At 39.8% G+C, this 17468-nt stretch overlaps 1 protein-coding gene across 1 annotated transcript; it reads right to left on the bottom strand.

The window, feature by feature from the left end:
* Positions 1–207: 207 nt before the first annotated feature.
* wnt7aa (wingless-type MMTV integration site family, member 7Aa) lies at positions 208–15438 on the bottom strand. The gene is made up of 4 exons (XM_084927427.1): positions 14860–15438; positions 14379–14605; positions 10610–10881; positions 208–3196 (listed from the first exon to the last, which is right to left on the bottom strand). The coding sequence occupies exons 1-4, from the start codon at positions 14928–14930 to the stop codon at positions 2717–2719; spliced, it is 1050 nt and encodes a 349-aa protein (XP_084783553.1). The 5' UTR covers positions 14931–15438; the 3' UTR covers positions 208–2716.
* Positions 15439–17468: the final 2030 nt, after the last annotated feature.

Genomic DNA, 17468 nt, shown 5'->3' with positions numbered 1-17468 from the left:
GCGACCAAAGCAATGGCGAGGAGGCTTTCAGTGCAACACTGTATACGTCTTTTTGATCACGTTCACCTTAGTGACTGCCAGCAACCTCTAGCATCCATTCACAACTGGTTGCAGTGTACGCATTTTCCCCTAACGACCAGCCAGGGAATCAGCGACCCTTATCTAGGCCTGCTTAATTAAGGAATAAAGAAGCTTGTAAAGTTCAGATAAGATGAAACTGTAATGGTATTTTTTTTAATAATACAGACAAAAGAAACATTCATGGAACACCTATCCTGAAGGTAATATTAGCATTTTCCTGAACACACATTTCAGTGTAAAAGAATTATATTGTGCTAACAAGGATAAAGACACATCTTTAAAACAGTGTTTCAGTGAATGATTTCATAGTTCAAAAAACCTCTGTACATTTGAATGGTTAACAGGTGCATCCAGGGAAAAATGCCACAACAATTTAAAGATAACTCATTCAACAACGATTAGCCATTGTACCATTTCCATCTGTGCGGATGTTTCTGTAGAGGAGAGTAGTTGTATATGTGTTATGATTAGCTTTAAAAAATGTCAGACTAATGGTTTTTTATCTGAATAATGGCATATACACATGGGAAGTGTCATCCATTAAGTGATTATTATATGCAGTGGGGTGAAAAAAGTATTTGCCTCTTTCTTGACTTCTTAGTTTTCTGCATATTTGTCACATTTAAATGTTTCATACATTAAACAATATTAGACAAAGATGACTCAAGGAAATAAATAAAAACAATTTTTAAGTTATGTTTTAATTTATTGAGGGAAAGAAAAGGTTATCTAAACCTACCTTGCCTTGTGTGACAAGGTAATTGCCCCCCAAAACCTAATAACTGGTTGTGCCACCCTTGGCTGTAAGAACTGCAATCAAGCGTTTGCGATAACTGCCAATGAGTCTTTCGCATTACTGGGGAGGAATTTTGGCCCACTCTTTGTCATTGTCCTGCTTCATAAGTCAAATGTGCTGGCACTTCAGGGCATGAACTGATGGCCGGACATTATCCTTCAGGATTTTCTGGTAGAGAGCAGAATTCACACTGTTCCAGACCATCACACTACCACCACCCTGTCTGTCTGCTGAGATGATGCTACTTTTTTTTTTTACACAAAATCTAACAGAGCTCAAACAGAGTAATATTCCACAGGATATTTTCCCTACCCTAACCCAAGTCTTGGAGATCATCAGGGCATTTTTGGCAAATCTGAGACGTGCCTTGCCCAGTCTCTTTCTTATTGTTAAATCATTAACACTGACTTTTCACACAGAGTCAGATTTTTTTTTTTTACCCATAATAAATCAAATCATAATTTTTCTTTGTCTAAGATTACAATTTGTTAGCTGACCCGAAACAAAATCTGAAAGTGGACAAATACTTTTTCACAGCAGTGTGTGTGTGTGTGTACCTGTTTAGATGTCTTTGTGGGGACCAGAAATTGGAAGTTTACTATACTTGTATACTTGGGGACCAAAATGCCCACCCCCAGAGGATTGAAGGCATTCTTGAGACTCAAAATGTGGTTTTAGTGTCAGGGTTACAGTGAGGTTATGGTTAGGTTTAGGGTAAAGGTTAGGGTTAGGCATTCATTTTTGATGGTTAGGGTAAGCGGCTAGGGAAAGCATTATGTCAATGAGATGTCCCCACAAGGATATGAATACACACACGTGTGTGTGTGTGTGTGTGTGTGTGTGTGCGTGTGTGTGTGTGTGTGTGTGTGTGTGTGTGTGTGTGAATATACAGACATACAATGTACCTCTTGAAGGTCAGTCAGACCAAAATGTTGTGACTTAATAAACGTGTTAGCAAGTGTGCAGGACTTATATTTAAATTGTAGTGGGTCATTTCCTGAAATCAGTAACACACACAATTACTAACGTAAAGGGAAAGCACATCTTAAACAAAGATGGGAAATAAATAAAGAAATATTTATATAAAAATAAACTCTTACAAAATATTTTCTATTAACCAGCAACATGGGGATTTAGATCTGGAAGCTTGCATTTGCTCCTGGGGTTAACTAAAAATGTGGCTGCTCGACCACACCTTTCCAGACAACTAGCAGCAAAGTGAAGAGGAAATGGGACAGAGAACAAGTAGAAAACAATACTATCATACTTGACCCATAATCAGTAGTTTAATGTTCTGCTGTAGTGTCCCAAATATTCACTATTGGTTAGTTCAGACTGTTTGAGTTTTTATATCCAGTGTTTAAGTCTTCAAAAAAAAGTAACAAAGAAAAACCTTAAGTGCCCGTTTCTTTTTTCTTTTCTAAAAACCGGAATCTACACCACCAAACCTTTACTAGATTTAGTTGCAGTGAATCTTCAAAATGATCAGTAGTTTTCTCATCAAATAAATTATTAGTCGATTAACAAAAGAAAAATAAAATAAAATAAAAACCTGTTAGGCCTACTGTTTAAGGTGAGTCATGCCAGTAGACCAGTACGGCCTGTGAAAACGTTAAGCATGCAGCACAAAATGTCAATCAATTTAAAACACAAAAAGAACATTTGTGAAGCTGATAGCTCAAGTCCAGTGTCGTGGCAGATGTCCATTGGCATCATTATAATCGACAAAGTTGAATGAAAAAGCTGTGATTGCTGTAACACAAGGGCAGCAAGGCAGTCTCTCCACAGATACTGAAACCCACGAACAACACACGCTAAAGGAATGTCCAGTAAATATATCTATTTACAGGTATACACTTCTGTCCTCTCACTGCACGTGTTGCACTTGACATAGCAGCACCACAGGAACTTGCAGTTGCACTGCCAAACACGCGAGTACTGATGTGTGTTGTATCCCCGACCACAGCACATCAGGTCACAGCTGTTGGGCTGCTGGGCTGTTTTGTTACACAGACGGCCCTGCGTCCCCATGCTTCCGGTCAGAGGGTCAGCCTCGCAGTAGTTGGGAGACCTCTCGATGTAGACTAGCTCCATGTCCTTGGGCTTGCGGTAGGAGTGTGGTTTCTTGATCTTCAGGAAGGCGGGGCGCTTGTTCCGCCTGGCGCGCACAGGCTCCACGTGAACAGCGTGGTTGTACTTGTCTTTGAGCATGTATCCCAGCTGACGGAATTTGGGGAGTGTCGTCCAACATGTCTTCGTGGTGCAGGATCCAGAAACCCCATGACACTTGCACTCTAGGTGCATGCTCTTCTCCAGGACCTATAGAGGAAAAGCTCAGATGAAGCAATCTTTTCAAACTTAAGCCATTGAAAAATTGTTATTTTATAACTAATGCATGCCTCCTGATAAAAGAATTGTGCATAATTACAATTTTTGTCATCTTATACAATTTCGGTAGACTGCTTGTTGCTGTATTTCCATAATGAGTCGGGGGGAGGGGGGCTAACGCTTCAACAGGTTGAGACAAACATTCCAAATGAATACAAGCATTCCAGGGATCCCAGAGCTGCTACAGTATGTCAGTCTATAGCTACCAGCAATACATGTGCCATTTTTACGAGTCAGGATGAGCTTCAAAAGACAATCTTGAGTATCCATAGTCGTTGAAATGAATTGAATTACAGTTTAGGAGTGGAACCTTTCAGTGTATTTGTTACTACAGCCAGGGGACTCTGTCTGTGCTTCTGGCTGAATGACATCAACTTACCCTTCTTCCTCCTCACTGAGTGGGAACCCTTGCACGCATTAGAGAAGCCTCACCCTGCTTTTTAATTATTCTACTCTGATGTGGCCTCAGACTTTCTGGAGTCTCGTGGGGTAATTGTCAAAAGCCTTGGATGCATACAGCTTAGTGTGGTCATGCCCCCGAGACCCGGCAAACATTTAATTCATGGAGTTCAGTGAAGTGAAATCCCAGTGAAGATGCCATTGTTTGTCTAACAGAAGCCCCGTAAGCCTCCTGTGGCACCTTTTACACTCTTGTTTATTCTTCTCAAGAAATTGGAAGGTTGGCACTCAAGTCACACAGACTGACATTATCTCCAATTAAACATGAAAGCTTTCCTACAATAATTACAGAGGTATCAGTTTAGTAAGTGTATATTAAGAGATCCACGCACTGTATCACATTGTGACTGATGTCAGGCCTAAAATATGAAGCCTCATCCTGAGAGACTTCGCACAGCCTTCTGCAAACAACATTTTAGATGCATTCCTCTAAAGTAAAGCTGTGCACACAGAGAAATTTTGACAAAGATTTGCTTAGATTTTTCATTTGATGCATGTAAGGTAAGGGTCTGCAGGAACTGCTATTTCTGTCTTTAATACATAGAAATTAGGTTTTCATCAACTCTATACACATCCTAAAATAATCTCATCTCATGGTCAGTTACATGATCTGATGCATGTTATTGAACAGAAACTAATATTTGATTCAGTTGAACTTCATAAAAGACTGAGCCGGATTTCCTTTTTACTTTTGTTTGACTACAATTAACTTTCTTCATATCTCTTCATCTATTAGCTTTTAATACTATTCTAGTACCAAAATGCCATTAAACTGCAAGAAAAAAAAGTTTGAAGTTTGCTAAATAGGTTCTGATACATTTTTAATTTGCCTGTGTGTCCAACCACAGGTCTAAAATCAACTACACTAGAGAAATCTCCAGAGCATCCTCCATAATGATGCATTTGCACAATGTTGTGGTCATTATAAAACTTTAGCTTGTTGAAAATGCAAATATTTCCTAAACTTCTGGGAGTTCATATTACCAGTTTCAGAAAAGTTAGAGATTAAATAAAGGAGCATATATTTTATCTTGACAAAATTTCAATGACCATCCATGTGTGGACATAGTCAGGGCATAACAAAATTCAGTAGGATTTATTCTGGCTGAACCATCAGTATTTATATAAAAAATGGTTGAGATACCAGAGCAAGCAGCAACCTCTCAGGCTGAATAGTAAGGCCAGCGTTGAACTAATGTTCCTTGAAATTCTTCAAAGGTCAATCCGTCTCCAAAGACTTGAAATGCCCAAATTTTTAACAGAATAATTACATCCCCCAAACCATCAACCTGTCTATTAGATCCCACTACTACTGTTCAAAGAAGCTCTACCATTTATTCATGCTTCAGTCTTTATCTGTCTTAATGGACTATGTAGTGCAGGCTTTAATTAAACCACTACGTAAAAAGCCATCACTTTAAACAGCTGTCTTAGCTAATAGTATACTAATATCCAGTCTTTTATTGAGTTCAAAAATTCTTGAAAGAGTAGCTGACAAATCATCTGCCGAGGAATGGCTTATTTGAAAAATTTCAGTCAGGTTTCAGAATTTGTCACAGTTAAGAAACAGTGGACTCATTTCTATGTTTGACGTGTCAGCCTTCAATAACACTGACCACAATATTGTATTAGAGAGATTAGAGCATAAACATAGGTATCAAAAGTACTGTGATGCAGTGGTTTGAATAATGTCTATCTAATAGACTACAATTTCTTCATATAAATGTGGAGTCTTCCTCATACATTAACTTAATTATGGAGTTCCACAGGGTTCTGTGCTAGGGCTCATTCAGTTTACATTATACATGCTTCCCTTAGGCAGTGTTATTAGAACAGCATAGCTACTTTTTCATTGTTATGCAGATGATGCCCAGCTTTATCTACCCATCTAGTTAAACTACAGACATGTCTTAAAAACATAAAGACCTGGATGACCTCTAATTTCTTGCATCTAAATATAAACGGAAGTTATTGTGCTTGGCATTAAAAATCTCAGAAACATATTGTCTAAACAGATACATATTCTGATGGCATTACCCTGGGCTCCAGTAACACTGTGAGGAATCTCCGAGTCATTTTTGACCAGACTATGTCCTCCATTGTGCAACAAACAAATATTTAGGACTGCTTACAGCATGCTGCAGTGAGAATACTGACACTGATATTTCTCCAATATTAGGATCTGTTCACTAGCAAAACTGAATTTAAAATCCCCTTCCTCAAAAGAAAGGTCTTGAATAATCTGGCATCATTCCATCTTAAAGCCCTCATAGTACCTCTTGTATCAATAGAGCTCCTTGCTTCAGATCGTTGGTTTAATTGTGGTTTCTAGAGTTTTCCTAAATAGAGTGGGAGGCAGAGCCTTCAGCTTTCAGGCCCTTCTGTGAAACCAGCTCCCAATTTGCATTTTGGAGACAGGCACCCCCTCTACTTTTAAGATTAGGCTAAAACTTTCCTTTTGAATAAAGCTTATAGTTAGGGCTAGACCCTGAACCACCCCTTAGTTGCTGTTGCTTAGCTGTATAAACACTCTCAATGTGCTTCTACGTAACTATTGTGTTTAATCATTAGTTATCTGGCTCTCTTCCACAGTGTCTTTTGTCCTATCTTCTCCCCCAACACACCAGAAGGCTCGCCTCCCTTAGCCTAGTTCTACAGGAGGTTTCTTTGTGTTGAAAGGGGTTTTTCTTTCCCGCTGTCTCCAAGTGCAGTGTCATAGGGGGTCATCTGAATGTGTAATCAATACAGTAAAATTGAATTAAATTGAAATAAGCATGCTCACAGCCTTAAACAAAAACATTTATCTTACTCTATAACTATTATTTACTAATTTACTTCATAAGCGCTATACTGGAGACAATTTTAAGTATAAGTGTAATTTAAACAGGCACTCAGCAGGTGGGAACCCCATGAATGGGTGTAGTTGTTCTGTGAGTTTCAGAGGTGGGAAGTATGACGTACACATTACCAATTATAAGTAGAATTTTCAGCTGGCTTTTATTTATCTGACAATCTTTCGCTTTTATTCCCCACATTGTAACAAAAATATTTGTACCTTGTTACTTTCTCAAAACAGGCTTATTACTTTAGACTTAACACATTTGAGGGAAGTGTTTATTTCATACCAATTTGAGCCTAACTGGGGGGAACAATAACACATAGAAGAACACATACCAACAGAGAAAAGAGCCAAAAACCTTTAATTTATTCATCATTTATGGTGCTATAGAACAGTGCTTTTGATGCAGATGAACACAATTCATGGTATAGCATCTAGCAAGTGCTACTGAATAGGTGTGAGCATAAAGGGAGAAACATTAACACCAAATACAATGTTTCCATCACCTCAACGAACACACAAAATGTTGTGTCCAGGTTGTCCCACAGTGCATCTGCTAGCTAAAAGTATGGCTGCTTTATTTCCAAGGAAAAGAATACAGTGCAAGATAACTTCACTCAGAGATGGAGGAACAAACTAAGGTTATGTTTAAAGGTAAGGATTCCTCAGTGGCATTTGATAAAAATGGAAATGTTAAGCTTACAAGTAAAGTCCTCCTTTTTAAAATCAGATTTCAGGTCTGACATGATGTAATGGTTTTCTATATTTGTCTGGCCCAACAATAAATAATCAAAGACCCTGATTTATAAAGTGCTCAACAAAGCCCAGTAGGATTCTCCCATTTCAGTGCAGCTAGCCAACAGTGAAGAAGCTTACTTACTTACTTGTTTTCCAATTAATAATTGTTTCTGTCACTAGTTAGCTAACATAAAATGGTGTAGCAGTATTAGTAGTAACCAACCAACCTACTGACATCAATTTCTTGTTTTCTAGATACTTGTTATTAATCTCTGTCTCTCTTCCACAGCATTTCTTTATCCTGTCTTCTTTCTCTCTCCCTAACCAGTCGCAGCAGATGGCCCCGCCCCTCCCTGAGCCTGGTTCTGTTGGAGGTTTCTTCCTGTTAAAGGGGGGTTTTTCCTTCCCACTGTCGCCAAAGTGCTTGCTCATAGGGGGTCATATGATTGTTCGGTTTTCTCTGTAAGGATTATTGTAGGGTCTACCTTACAATATAAAGCACCTTGAAGTGACTGTCGTTGTTATTTGCACTGTATAAATATTGAAAATTGAATTGAATTGTCCGTACTTGACAAGATGGCACTACACATGCTCTAAACACCATAAAAAAAATTTAAATCTAGCTTCATGGACAGTGTTAAATTGGTGACATTGTTTTTAGAGTTGGACTCCGTGGTGTAAATTAAGGTTAAAGCATGCAGACATTCATGTCCACTTTAATAGTAGGAGCAGGATGTGCCTTCGATGCCTTCCAGTGCTTTTTCAATGGACTGTTTTCTTGTGGTTCAGTTTTGAGGACAATCTTTTCTATTGATCAGTCGGTCGTCTGGCTCCTTACTGCTGTCTGCTGCTAACGATATCAGCGTCGGGGTAATGCTCTTCCATATCAAAAAAGCAGTTTGAATCATCCATGATGCAGGTTATAGGGAACATACAAACTCACTATTTTTGCAGTCTGAAATATTGAAAAGTGACGATCTAGTGAAATTCCAAACAGCACAAATTCTATTCAAAGCAAAACTGCCAGGTAATATTCAGAGTATGTTTTTTTTTGAAAGAAGGAAGTTATAATTTAAGGGGTTTTTGTAACTTCAAAACAGGGACGGTACGTACTACAAGAAAAAGCTTTTGTGTTTCTGTGCATGGAGTGAAACTGTGGAACAGTTTGAATACGGAATTAAAGCAACATCCAAACATAAAACAGCTCAAAAAGAGTTAAAAAATATGATCTTCTCGAACTATAAAGAAAGGGAAAATATTGAAATTAAGTGAATGTCTCTATTTAAAAGATTTCATGATGTGATTTTATATCAGAAATCTGTTCACTATTTTTATTACAGATTATATCAGTAAGAAAGATGACAAAATATTAACTGATAACTTCTGGCAAAGGGGTGGGATTAAATGTGTACTTCTTCCCACTCCCTTTCAACATGTAAATGAATCAGGATGGTAGCTATATTGAAATGTATTGACTTTTGTATAGTATTTTTTTCTCTCTCTCTTATTTTCTTTACTAAATGTATCTGTATATTGTTTACATATTGGAAATAAATTAACAATAATAATAATAATAATAATAATAATAATAATATGGTCGTCTTGGGTTTACCCTAATTTGTTTCTTTGAAAACACTGTTACTTCATGAGTTCGTGTTCTCGAAATGATTTTTGCACTAGTTTTGCAATGACCACACGATGCCCTCAGTGGCTCCTGATAATGAAATTTCTATGTAAAAAAACAACTGTTTTTTACCTTCATGTTGATATGAGCCATTAAGATTTTAACAAAGACTAAACAGTAGGAACCAGTACTATATTTTACTACCCAATTTTTTCTGATACAACCTGTACAAACTACCTGCAGGTATTTTTTTGTCAGTGTATCTATAAACATTTATGTGGCTGTGGGGCAGGTTGTCCATTCATTGGAATGTTGTGTTGTTATCCTCCACTTTGCATGTTAAAGTGTCCAAGATAGAAATAACCCTCGATGCAGATGTGTGTGACAGATAAATTTGTGTATGCATGGAAGGAAAGTACTGTATGAATATATGGGTAAATAAGGGGATGAGGTTCACCATTTTTAATGGCAAACCGTTAATTCTATTTCTAAGATGAATGTGTTTGTAGAGCTCACTGAAGCTTATGACAGAAAACCAATAAAGATTAAAGAAATAATAATTAAAACCCTTGTTTCCATGAGAACATTCTGGTGTTTTGGACACAGTGTTAAAAACACAATAGATAACAACAGATTTCAGTTTTAAGCAGATGTCAAACTGCTTTCACAGTTTTTGGGAGACCTCTGTGTGCCGCTTCCAGGTAACACAAATGAAGGTAATAGAAGTCAAAATGTGGACTAAACAGCATTTTCTCCATAGACATTATATTGGAAAAGACACATGAAGAATGTAGAACATGCAAAAAGAAGACAGGTATGTGCCTTGTTGAGCAATTATTATTAAACTGAGTGGGTGCTATCTTTGACTCAAGTATACTCAAACAACTAAAACTTGCTGCTCTTGCTGCTGTGGGTATAACAAATTCTAACATTTACCTCATCCACCACTCTGTGTGCTATTTTAACTGTTGTTTGAGTTTCATCACTTTCAGATACTTTCTCTGATTTTTTTTTCTCCAGTTTAATCAGAGAAAAAAGTCAAAAAAGTCTCATTTACAGTTTCCCTAATAAAGCCCACATTGTTGTTTCTTCTTGCTATTCTTCTTGTTTAATTGGCAAAGTTACGTTTTCTCTGTACACACTACAACACCATGTTAGCATTTTCAGATTTTTGTCTTTTTAACAAAGAACTACAAACTCTGAACTGCCTGTATGTGCGGATATGGAAGTGTTTGCCTAATTACATGTGTTAGTTATAAAGAGTGCTGGATCTGATATCACTGTGAGCAATCCACATTACAACTGTTAGTAGTTACATTACAATCAAGCCATGCTGCTGAATCAGGTTTCAGTGCTGCAGTCAACACTGATCTCAGGTTGCTTCGCTTAAAAGCTGAACCCCATGAGATCCATGCAGGAAGTGACACAAACTTTAAACTTAACATCAGTTGGCCTGAGGTATTAGGGGAGCAAATGTGGGCTGTTTGAAATCGGATCGCCTGCAGACTGCTGTCATGTCCAGGCTGTACCCCGTTAACAGCATGTGAGACAGTGTGTATGTCATTTCTGATTTGCCTACATTGTCTTGCATATTGTGATATACCATTTGCATGGCTTTATTACAACCGTGCATGAAGCTCTGTCAGAATGCTTGCCGTCAGGTGATGACGATGTATAAACCTACCTTGCGTCCCACTTCATTGTTGTGTAAATTCATGAGTGTCCTGGCGCTCTGCTTGATCTCCCGCGCATCCACAAACACCTTGGAGAAACTCAGTCCATAGTGGATGTCCGCAGAACAGCCACCCCACTTCCAGCCCTCCTGCTGGTTGTAGAAACCCTGTTTCTCCTTGTCACAACCGCAGCCACTCAGGCTCCCCTGGGTGCAGGCCGCTGTGACTGCATGGGCGACCCCTGCGGCTATGATAGCGTAGGTGAAAGCAGCCTCCTTACTGCCTGCGATAAAGAGGAAAGACATTTCTAATCACTATCACAGACAACAGGATTCACTATTTCAGGCACTGTCAAGCCTCCTTACATACCTTTCATAGTTGCCTCAAACCAAATCATGAAATACACAAGCTGAGCCAAGTCCCCTTCATTAATCAAGCTCTCTTTAAGCAGATAAACTTCAGCAGGAAGCGTACCTCTAACAGCTCTAATAGTGAACACCTTTAATAAAGGAAGGTATTTTCAAGCAACTTGTATTGAATGTGTAATGAAGTATGGTTAAGTGGGATACTACTGTAAGTGCAGGAGAGTAATTACACTATTTCACTGATCGGATGAGCATAATGAAACAGTAGAGGCAGATCAGAGATTAAAAGCTCGGGCATCAGCTTTGGCCCTTGTCCCAGCCGCCATCTCTCCAGGATCCACCCTGCGGAGGGGAATCTGAGAGGCATGCACAACCTCCCTACGTGGATGGATTTCCACTCCATAAATCCAAGTTCTTCAGCTGTAGTTTTTTAATTAAAGGCGGAGATCATTTCTGAGCACATGGGAAAGCATCCAGAAATGGCCAATAAAGTCATCATATTCAACTACTAACTTCTTAACCTCTGCCAGGTGACCCGTCCCAGGTTAGGGGTATTATTTAGAGGCATTTTGACCTATATGGGACAAGCAGATGGGATACCTTTAAAAGAAAATCACTATATGCATCTGAATGTATGAGACTTTATTTGAAAGGTAACATTTTGTGGTTGAAGAACAACCCAACTCTCATCAGGAGCTGGGTTTTGCTTCTGTCATATTGTAACACTTGTCTAACTGTAACCACTTTTCCTTCTGCGATACCTTTCTGCAGTTCTAATGGTTAATTCTAGCTCTAACAAGTCAGTTTCAGTGCCTCACCCTAACATGTAGTTTAACTTAAAGCTGATCCTCGTCGCCCTAACCCTAGTCACTTGTTTTATGTAAATAAAACTGTGTAGTAGATCTTGTCTGCCTCGTTCTGATGTTCATTTCAGGGTTCCTGTTTTGTTTTCTTTCCACTGAAGCCCTGAGTGACATTTGCCAGCACATTCGTTGTCATTGACTCTACTCCAAGTTTAACTTGGTTGATTTTCCTAACCACATACTTGTCCCCCTGGACCTGTCCCAACTGAGCCAGTGGATGTTAAGAGATTGAACTGCCACAGAGACTTTTCCGACATTGCACAGATTGTCTTTATATGCACACACACACACACACACACACACACACACACACACTTCTGTGCAGCTGTTGAACCTTGCTGGAGCACATGCACACCGAGTCCTGATTCTCACTATCAGTCTAGGACCATCTCAAAGTAGATGGGACATCACACAAAGCAACATCCTGGCTTTACATTTGTGATCTAGAGATATTTTCTTCTGTCCAATCGCTTGCCCGTGCAGCCAAGAAAGGAGAAGCCCGTACTCACTCTCTACATCAAGCAGCCAACTTGGTGGGTGGGGAGGATGCTTGAATCTAATGCCAAACTACTGTACCCTCCTGCATTGCTGCCAACAATGATCCCAAATTGGTGTATTCTGTCAGTTATCAGCATTCCAGCTCACTGAAACAAAACAATAGATTCACATAGACAAGGTGTTGGGCAGCCGGACCCAAGCAGCCTTTTGCAGTTGTGCTTTTCTGAAAAGATCTGCACTCATCTTTACTCGCTGACTTTAATCTGATGATAAAGATTGCTGCTCTGCCCTGAAGCACTGAACTAAAAATCATTCTACATACAGCGTCTTTTGCCAAAGCTGCAGAACCGGGAGGTAAATTTGTAAACCTAGAAGTAAGTACTTGTCTGAACTTGAAGCTTTGGGAGGTGTGGGTGGGGGAGAGGGGTGTATTTTATGAACATACATGAAGGCAGTCGCACTGACAGTGGATAAAAAAAGAAGAAGGGAGCATGTAGGTATGTGTATCTTGCAGCTGTCAAATGCATCACATTAAATAAGTGGTAAAAGAAAATGGGTTGGTGCACTCATTCAAACTAGTATGTCATGCACAACGCAGCAATCAAGGCTCAGCATGAGCTATAATACACACAACATGAAAAACGACACCCTCAGCTCTCCGTCTGAGATGACAGGCTGAACTTAAAGGACAGGACAGCAGAATACCGGCCTGTTAAAAACTCATTTATCCACAGTGCTGTCTCTGGAGCGAGCATCGCCTCCAGCTTTGTTCCACACACAGGATCAAATCAGGGGCTTATTTTCCCACTGAGAGCAGATGCAGTGCGCCTGGGCTTCAAACTTACAGACATCTGTCCAAGTGTCAGAGTTCGAGTACCTCGGAGGAATGTCTCCTCCAAATGTTTTTGGAGAATTAAAAGCAATTTTGAACAATCAGTGTCCAGCTTACTTCCCCTGTATCTGCTAGAATGATACTGGAAATGTACTAAAGATAACACACAAGCTAAAGAAAATATTGTGTAATAATTATTTTATTAGTTGACATACATTCACATATCTGTTTTAAAGGGTTCTCACTATGTAAATGGACTGGTTCTTATATTGTGCCTTTCTACTTGAGCACTCTATATATGACATTCGCACTCAGATGGAGACATCAGGAGCAACTTGTGGATACTTTAACACACAGACAGGAGGAGCCAGGGATCGAACCACCAACCTTCTAAACAGCAGATGACCTGCTCTACCTCGTGCGCTAAAGCCGACCACAAAAGAGCAAAGCTTACAGACATGTAAACTTGTTGTTTAATTATCATGCTAAAATCTCTGGTGCAAGTTCACAACAGCAGCCTCCAGGCACTTTAAATGTTCAGGTAAGTCTCTACAATACTAGAGAGAGAACCTCAACATTCAAGCAATTCCCTGTGAGGAAGAACTCCAGTAGAACCAGGCTCACAGTAGAACCAGGCTCACAATAGAACCAGACTCACAGAGGGGGAGCCATCTGCCACCAGCATTTGGGGGGGGGGATGAATAGAAAGAGAGAAAACCCCGACTTGATCGCCCTGTGAGAAGCACTTGGTGACAGTAGGGAGGAAGAACTCCCTTTTGACAGAAAGACACTTCTGAGCAAGAGGCAGCCACCTGTCTTGATCGACAGAGGGGAAAGAGAAGACAAAAGTGGAGCTCAGCTCAGAGACACAAACGTTTATTTCAATATCTGTAGAAAATCTTAACATTAATGTGATGATTTTGTTTTTGTTGACAAACTATTTCTACTAAAAGTCCACCTGAACCAGGTGACAAGAGAGATGGAACCCTTTAAAGCAGGCAAAGATAAATTATTTTTACAGAAGTGCTTTAGGAAATTAGAATATGAGCATTATTCGGATATAGATACAACATTCAGTAGTGTTATAATGGCATTATAATTATATTTAGGAGTATTATTCTATTTATATGCCACTGAAAGATAAAAGCCAACCGCCCTCCTGAATCAGCCTCTACTCCTAAACTAAGCGTATCACTGAGGTACAGCGTGTACAACTACATACCCACTCTGAGTTCTTTCCCGAACACGGTCCTCTCCCCCAGGGCTGAGCAGTTCCAGCGGCCGTGCCTGAACTGAAACTGACACTCATTGATTCCCATCTGAACTCCTTCCCCGATCACTATGATCGCGTCGGGTCGACTCTGACAGATAGTCCTCTGACGCGGGGCCAAGCCGGGGATCTTGTTACAGATGATGCTCGCTCCCAGCGCCACCACCGACGACAGCCCCCTGCGATGAAGGTGACAGGTTAGAAATGTGGCGTTTCGCTTCTGCGGCTCTTTCTGAGAACACCACGTGTGAGTGGATGCAGGGGGGGCAGGTGCGTGGGATTCTGTAACAACACATGTACAAACTGAAACCATAAAAGACCCCAGCACCCAGCAGACCCCGGTGTGCGTGTATGTGTGTGTGCGTGTGTGTCTGGAGAATCTCCCATTTGATCTGAGACACGAACAACAGAACAAATACACCTGAGCACTCACCCGATTTTCAGATACACTATCCCGAGGCACAGGAAAAAATGGAAAATCCAGCGCCGCGTATTCCTGTTCATGGTACTCAGCCCTGCCGGTGGATGAACGCTCCGCTGTTGCAACAACACCCAGCTTTACTCCTCCTGCCGAGTCCCGCAGGCTCTCCAGGTGTTCAGAGCCCCGCGCGTAAATATACGATAAGTCCAGAGTGTGTGGAAGTAAACGCGCCCTGCTCTCATCTGGTGACAGTGCGCTGGAGGTGGCAGCCTGCAGGGGAGCATTGGGGCTGTTGTGTACAGGTAAGGCAGCTCGGCTCCTCGGTGATCAGGCTCAGTGTGAGTGTGTTTGTGTGTGTCTCTCTCTCGCCGTGAGTGTGTGTGTCTACCTTTTCTACTAGGGCGTGTTCTGTGGAAGATCTGCCTCCGAGCAGCTCACACACGCTCTCACACAGCCTGCAGGTACACGCTGCGGCTCCCGCAGACCCGTGTGGTAAACACGCGGAGCCGTCACGTCCTTTCACTCACACGCGGCGGCTCATCCTAAACCACAGGTCACCCGCGACACCGCAGACTGGCAGCCGGCCGGGCACCGTTACTTTTTATTTAGCAGTAAAATAAAAGCCCCTCCCACCGACACACACACACGCACGCACACACACACACACACACCTCAGCCCAAATGGACGGATTACGGGGCTCACTCTGTCAGACTTATATATCTATATCTATATCTATATATATATATATCTATATATATATAGATATATATCTATATATATATAGATATATATCTATATATATATTGTATTTATATTCATTTGTCATCTTTAGCTGTGCGTAATATGTGTGCGTGTCTTTGCGGTCATTTTGTGTTTTTGTAGTTGATTGTGTGCCTTGGTAGTCATTTTTTTGCACCTGCAGTTATTTAGTGTCACTGTGGACATTTTGAGTCTCTTTAAAGGTTTTTGTCTCTTGGCAGTTGTGTTTTTATTATTATTATTATTATTATTACGTTAGGGTTTTTTTTTGTTTGTTTGTTTGTTTGTTTGTCTTGTTTTGTGTGTACAGTCATTTTACACTTGTAATGTCATTTGTGTCTTTGTGCTCATTTTGAGTCATTTTGTAGGGTTTTTTTTTTGCGTCTTTATCTGAAGTCAAACGGCATCATCTTACAATCATAATATGAATATGAATGATTGAAAACGATATGAAATTATGTTTGTATTTTGTAGCCGTTTTGCATGTTTGAATTTGTTTTCATCTGTTGTGTTTTCGTTGTGTCTTTTTTTGCAGTTTCTCACTTTGTTCTTTGTCGTTGGTCACATTTTGTTGAGCTAGTTTTGTGTTTTTTAGACCCCAATTCTCAGTCAGTCAGCTGTCAGTGTCTTTATTACATTCTGAACACTTTTACGGCAAATGTATTTACATGAGTATTTCAGGTCCTTATGCAACTTTTAATTCATTAAAGCTGAAAGGTAAATATTTTGACTGAACATTATTTTAACATTGGTCATTATTAGAGACTGCTAAAGAGCAGTCAGTTCCTTTCAGTTCCCCTTGAGTCAGTGCTACACAGCCAAGGACCCCCGAATGAATTTCACTACTTTAGTTATTTACTTGAATTAAGTGCTTGGGCTCAACCAGTATAACAGTGGTTTTAGGATGTTATTTTTCCCCAGTTTTAAAATTTGTGGTACTATAAGTACTGGATTTCTTTGGGGAAAAAATTCCATACAAACCCAGAAATTCATTAGATGGCACACATATCTGTTCCATCAGTTAAACCTTCAATTATTTTCATTGCTCAAGTGGATAAATAGTGGATACAATGTAAATATGAGTCTGAGGTGTTAAAGTGAGATTGTTAAACTGTGAGCATGTAACGTTCTGCACAGTAAGGTTCAAACATCAAGAACACTTTTCTGAGTACCGAGGAACTTTATATTTGAACGTTTGTCATTTTGGATGCTTGTAACAGCGCATTTATATTATGTGTTTTCGAGGCTGCTTTTACTTAGTAAATAAGCAGAGAATTTTACCCACCAGAGAATAATAGAGCATTTGAGTTGAAGTCTGATCGTCAAACTAAATATTTTGAAAAGGTTACAAAAACAAATTCAGTTGGAAATTCAAACTTCATAACTGGGGAAAAAAGATTTAAATAAGAAGTCTTTGGCTTGTCGTGCACAGTTTCTGTGTCATGGGGGAAAAACAAGCCTAGAAACATAACTTAAGCCATAAAATGTTTTATTTGTTTAAAAACTGTCATTACAAGCACATCTGGTCCAACAGTAATTGGTTTATTATGCAACAGCTGCAGAAACATTAGAAAAGACCAGATCAGACTTTTTCCTCATGTCCAGTAAATGATCCACAGTGAACGTTGTGTGGAACCGTCAAAGCGCTCTAGCGCCATCTGCTGGAACACCTGTGAACCTAACATTGAACAAAAAGCTGTTTTCGCACTTCTACCTCCAAGTTAACATCAGCACACACAATGGTGGGAAATGCTGCCTTCATTGTTAGTGTGTAGAGATTTCCTAAGTACAAACACGTAACAAAGGAAAAACCCAAAACACTACCCTACACCCTCAAGAAACTTGAAGAGAAAACTTTGAG

This window comes from Perissodus microlepis, chromosome 5 (assembly GCF_051167445.1).
Source record: "Perissodus microlepis isolate ML-2025 ecotype Zambia chromosome 5, ASM5116744v1, whole genome shotgun sequence".
Classification (NCBI taxonomy): domain Eukaryota; kingdom Metazoa; phylum Chordata; class Actinopteri; order Cichliformes; family Cichlidae; genus Perissodus; species Perissodus microlepis.
The sequence above is the reverse complement of the archived record's forward strand: the minus strand, read 5'-3'. Positions and strand labels throughout refer to the sequence as shown.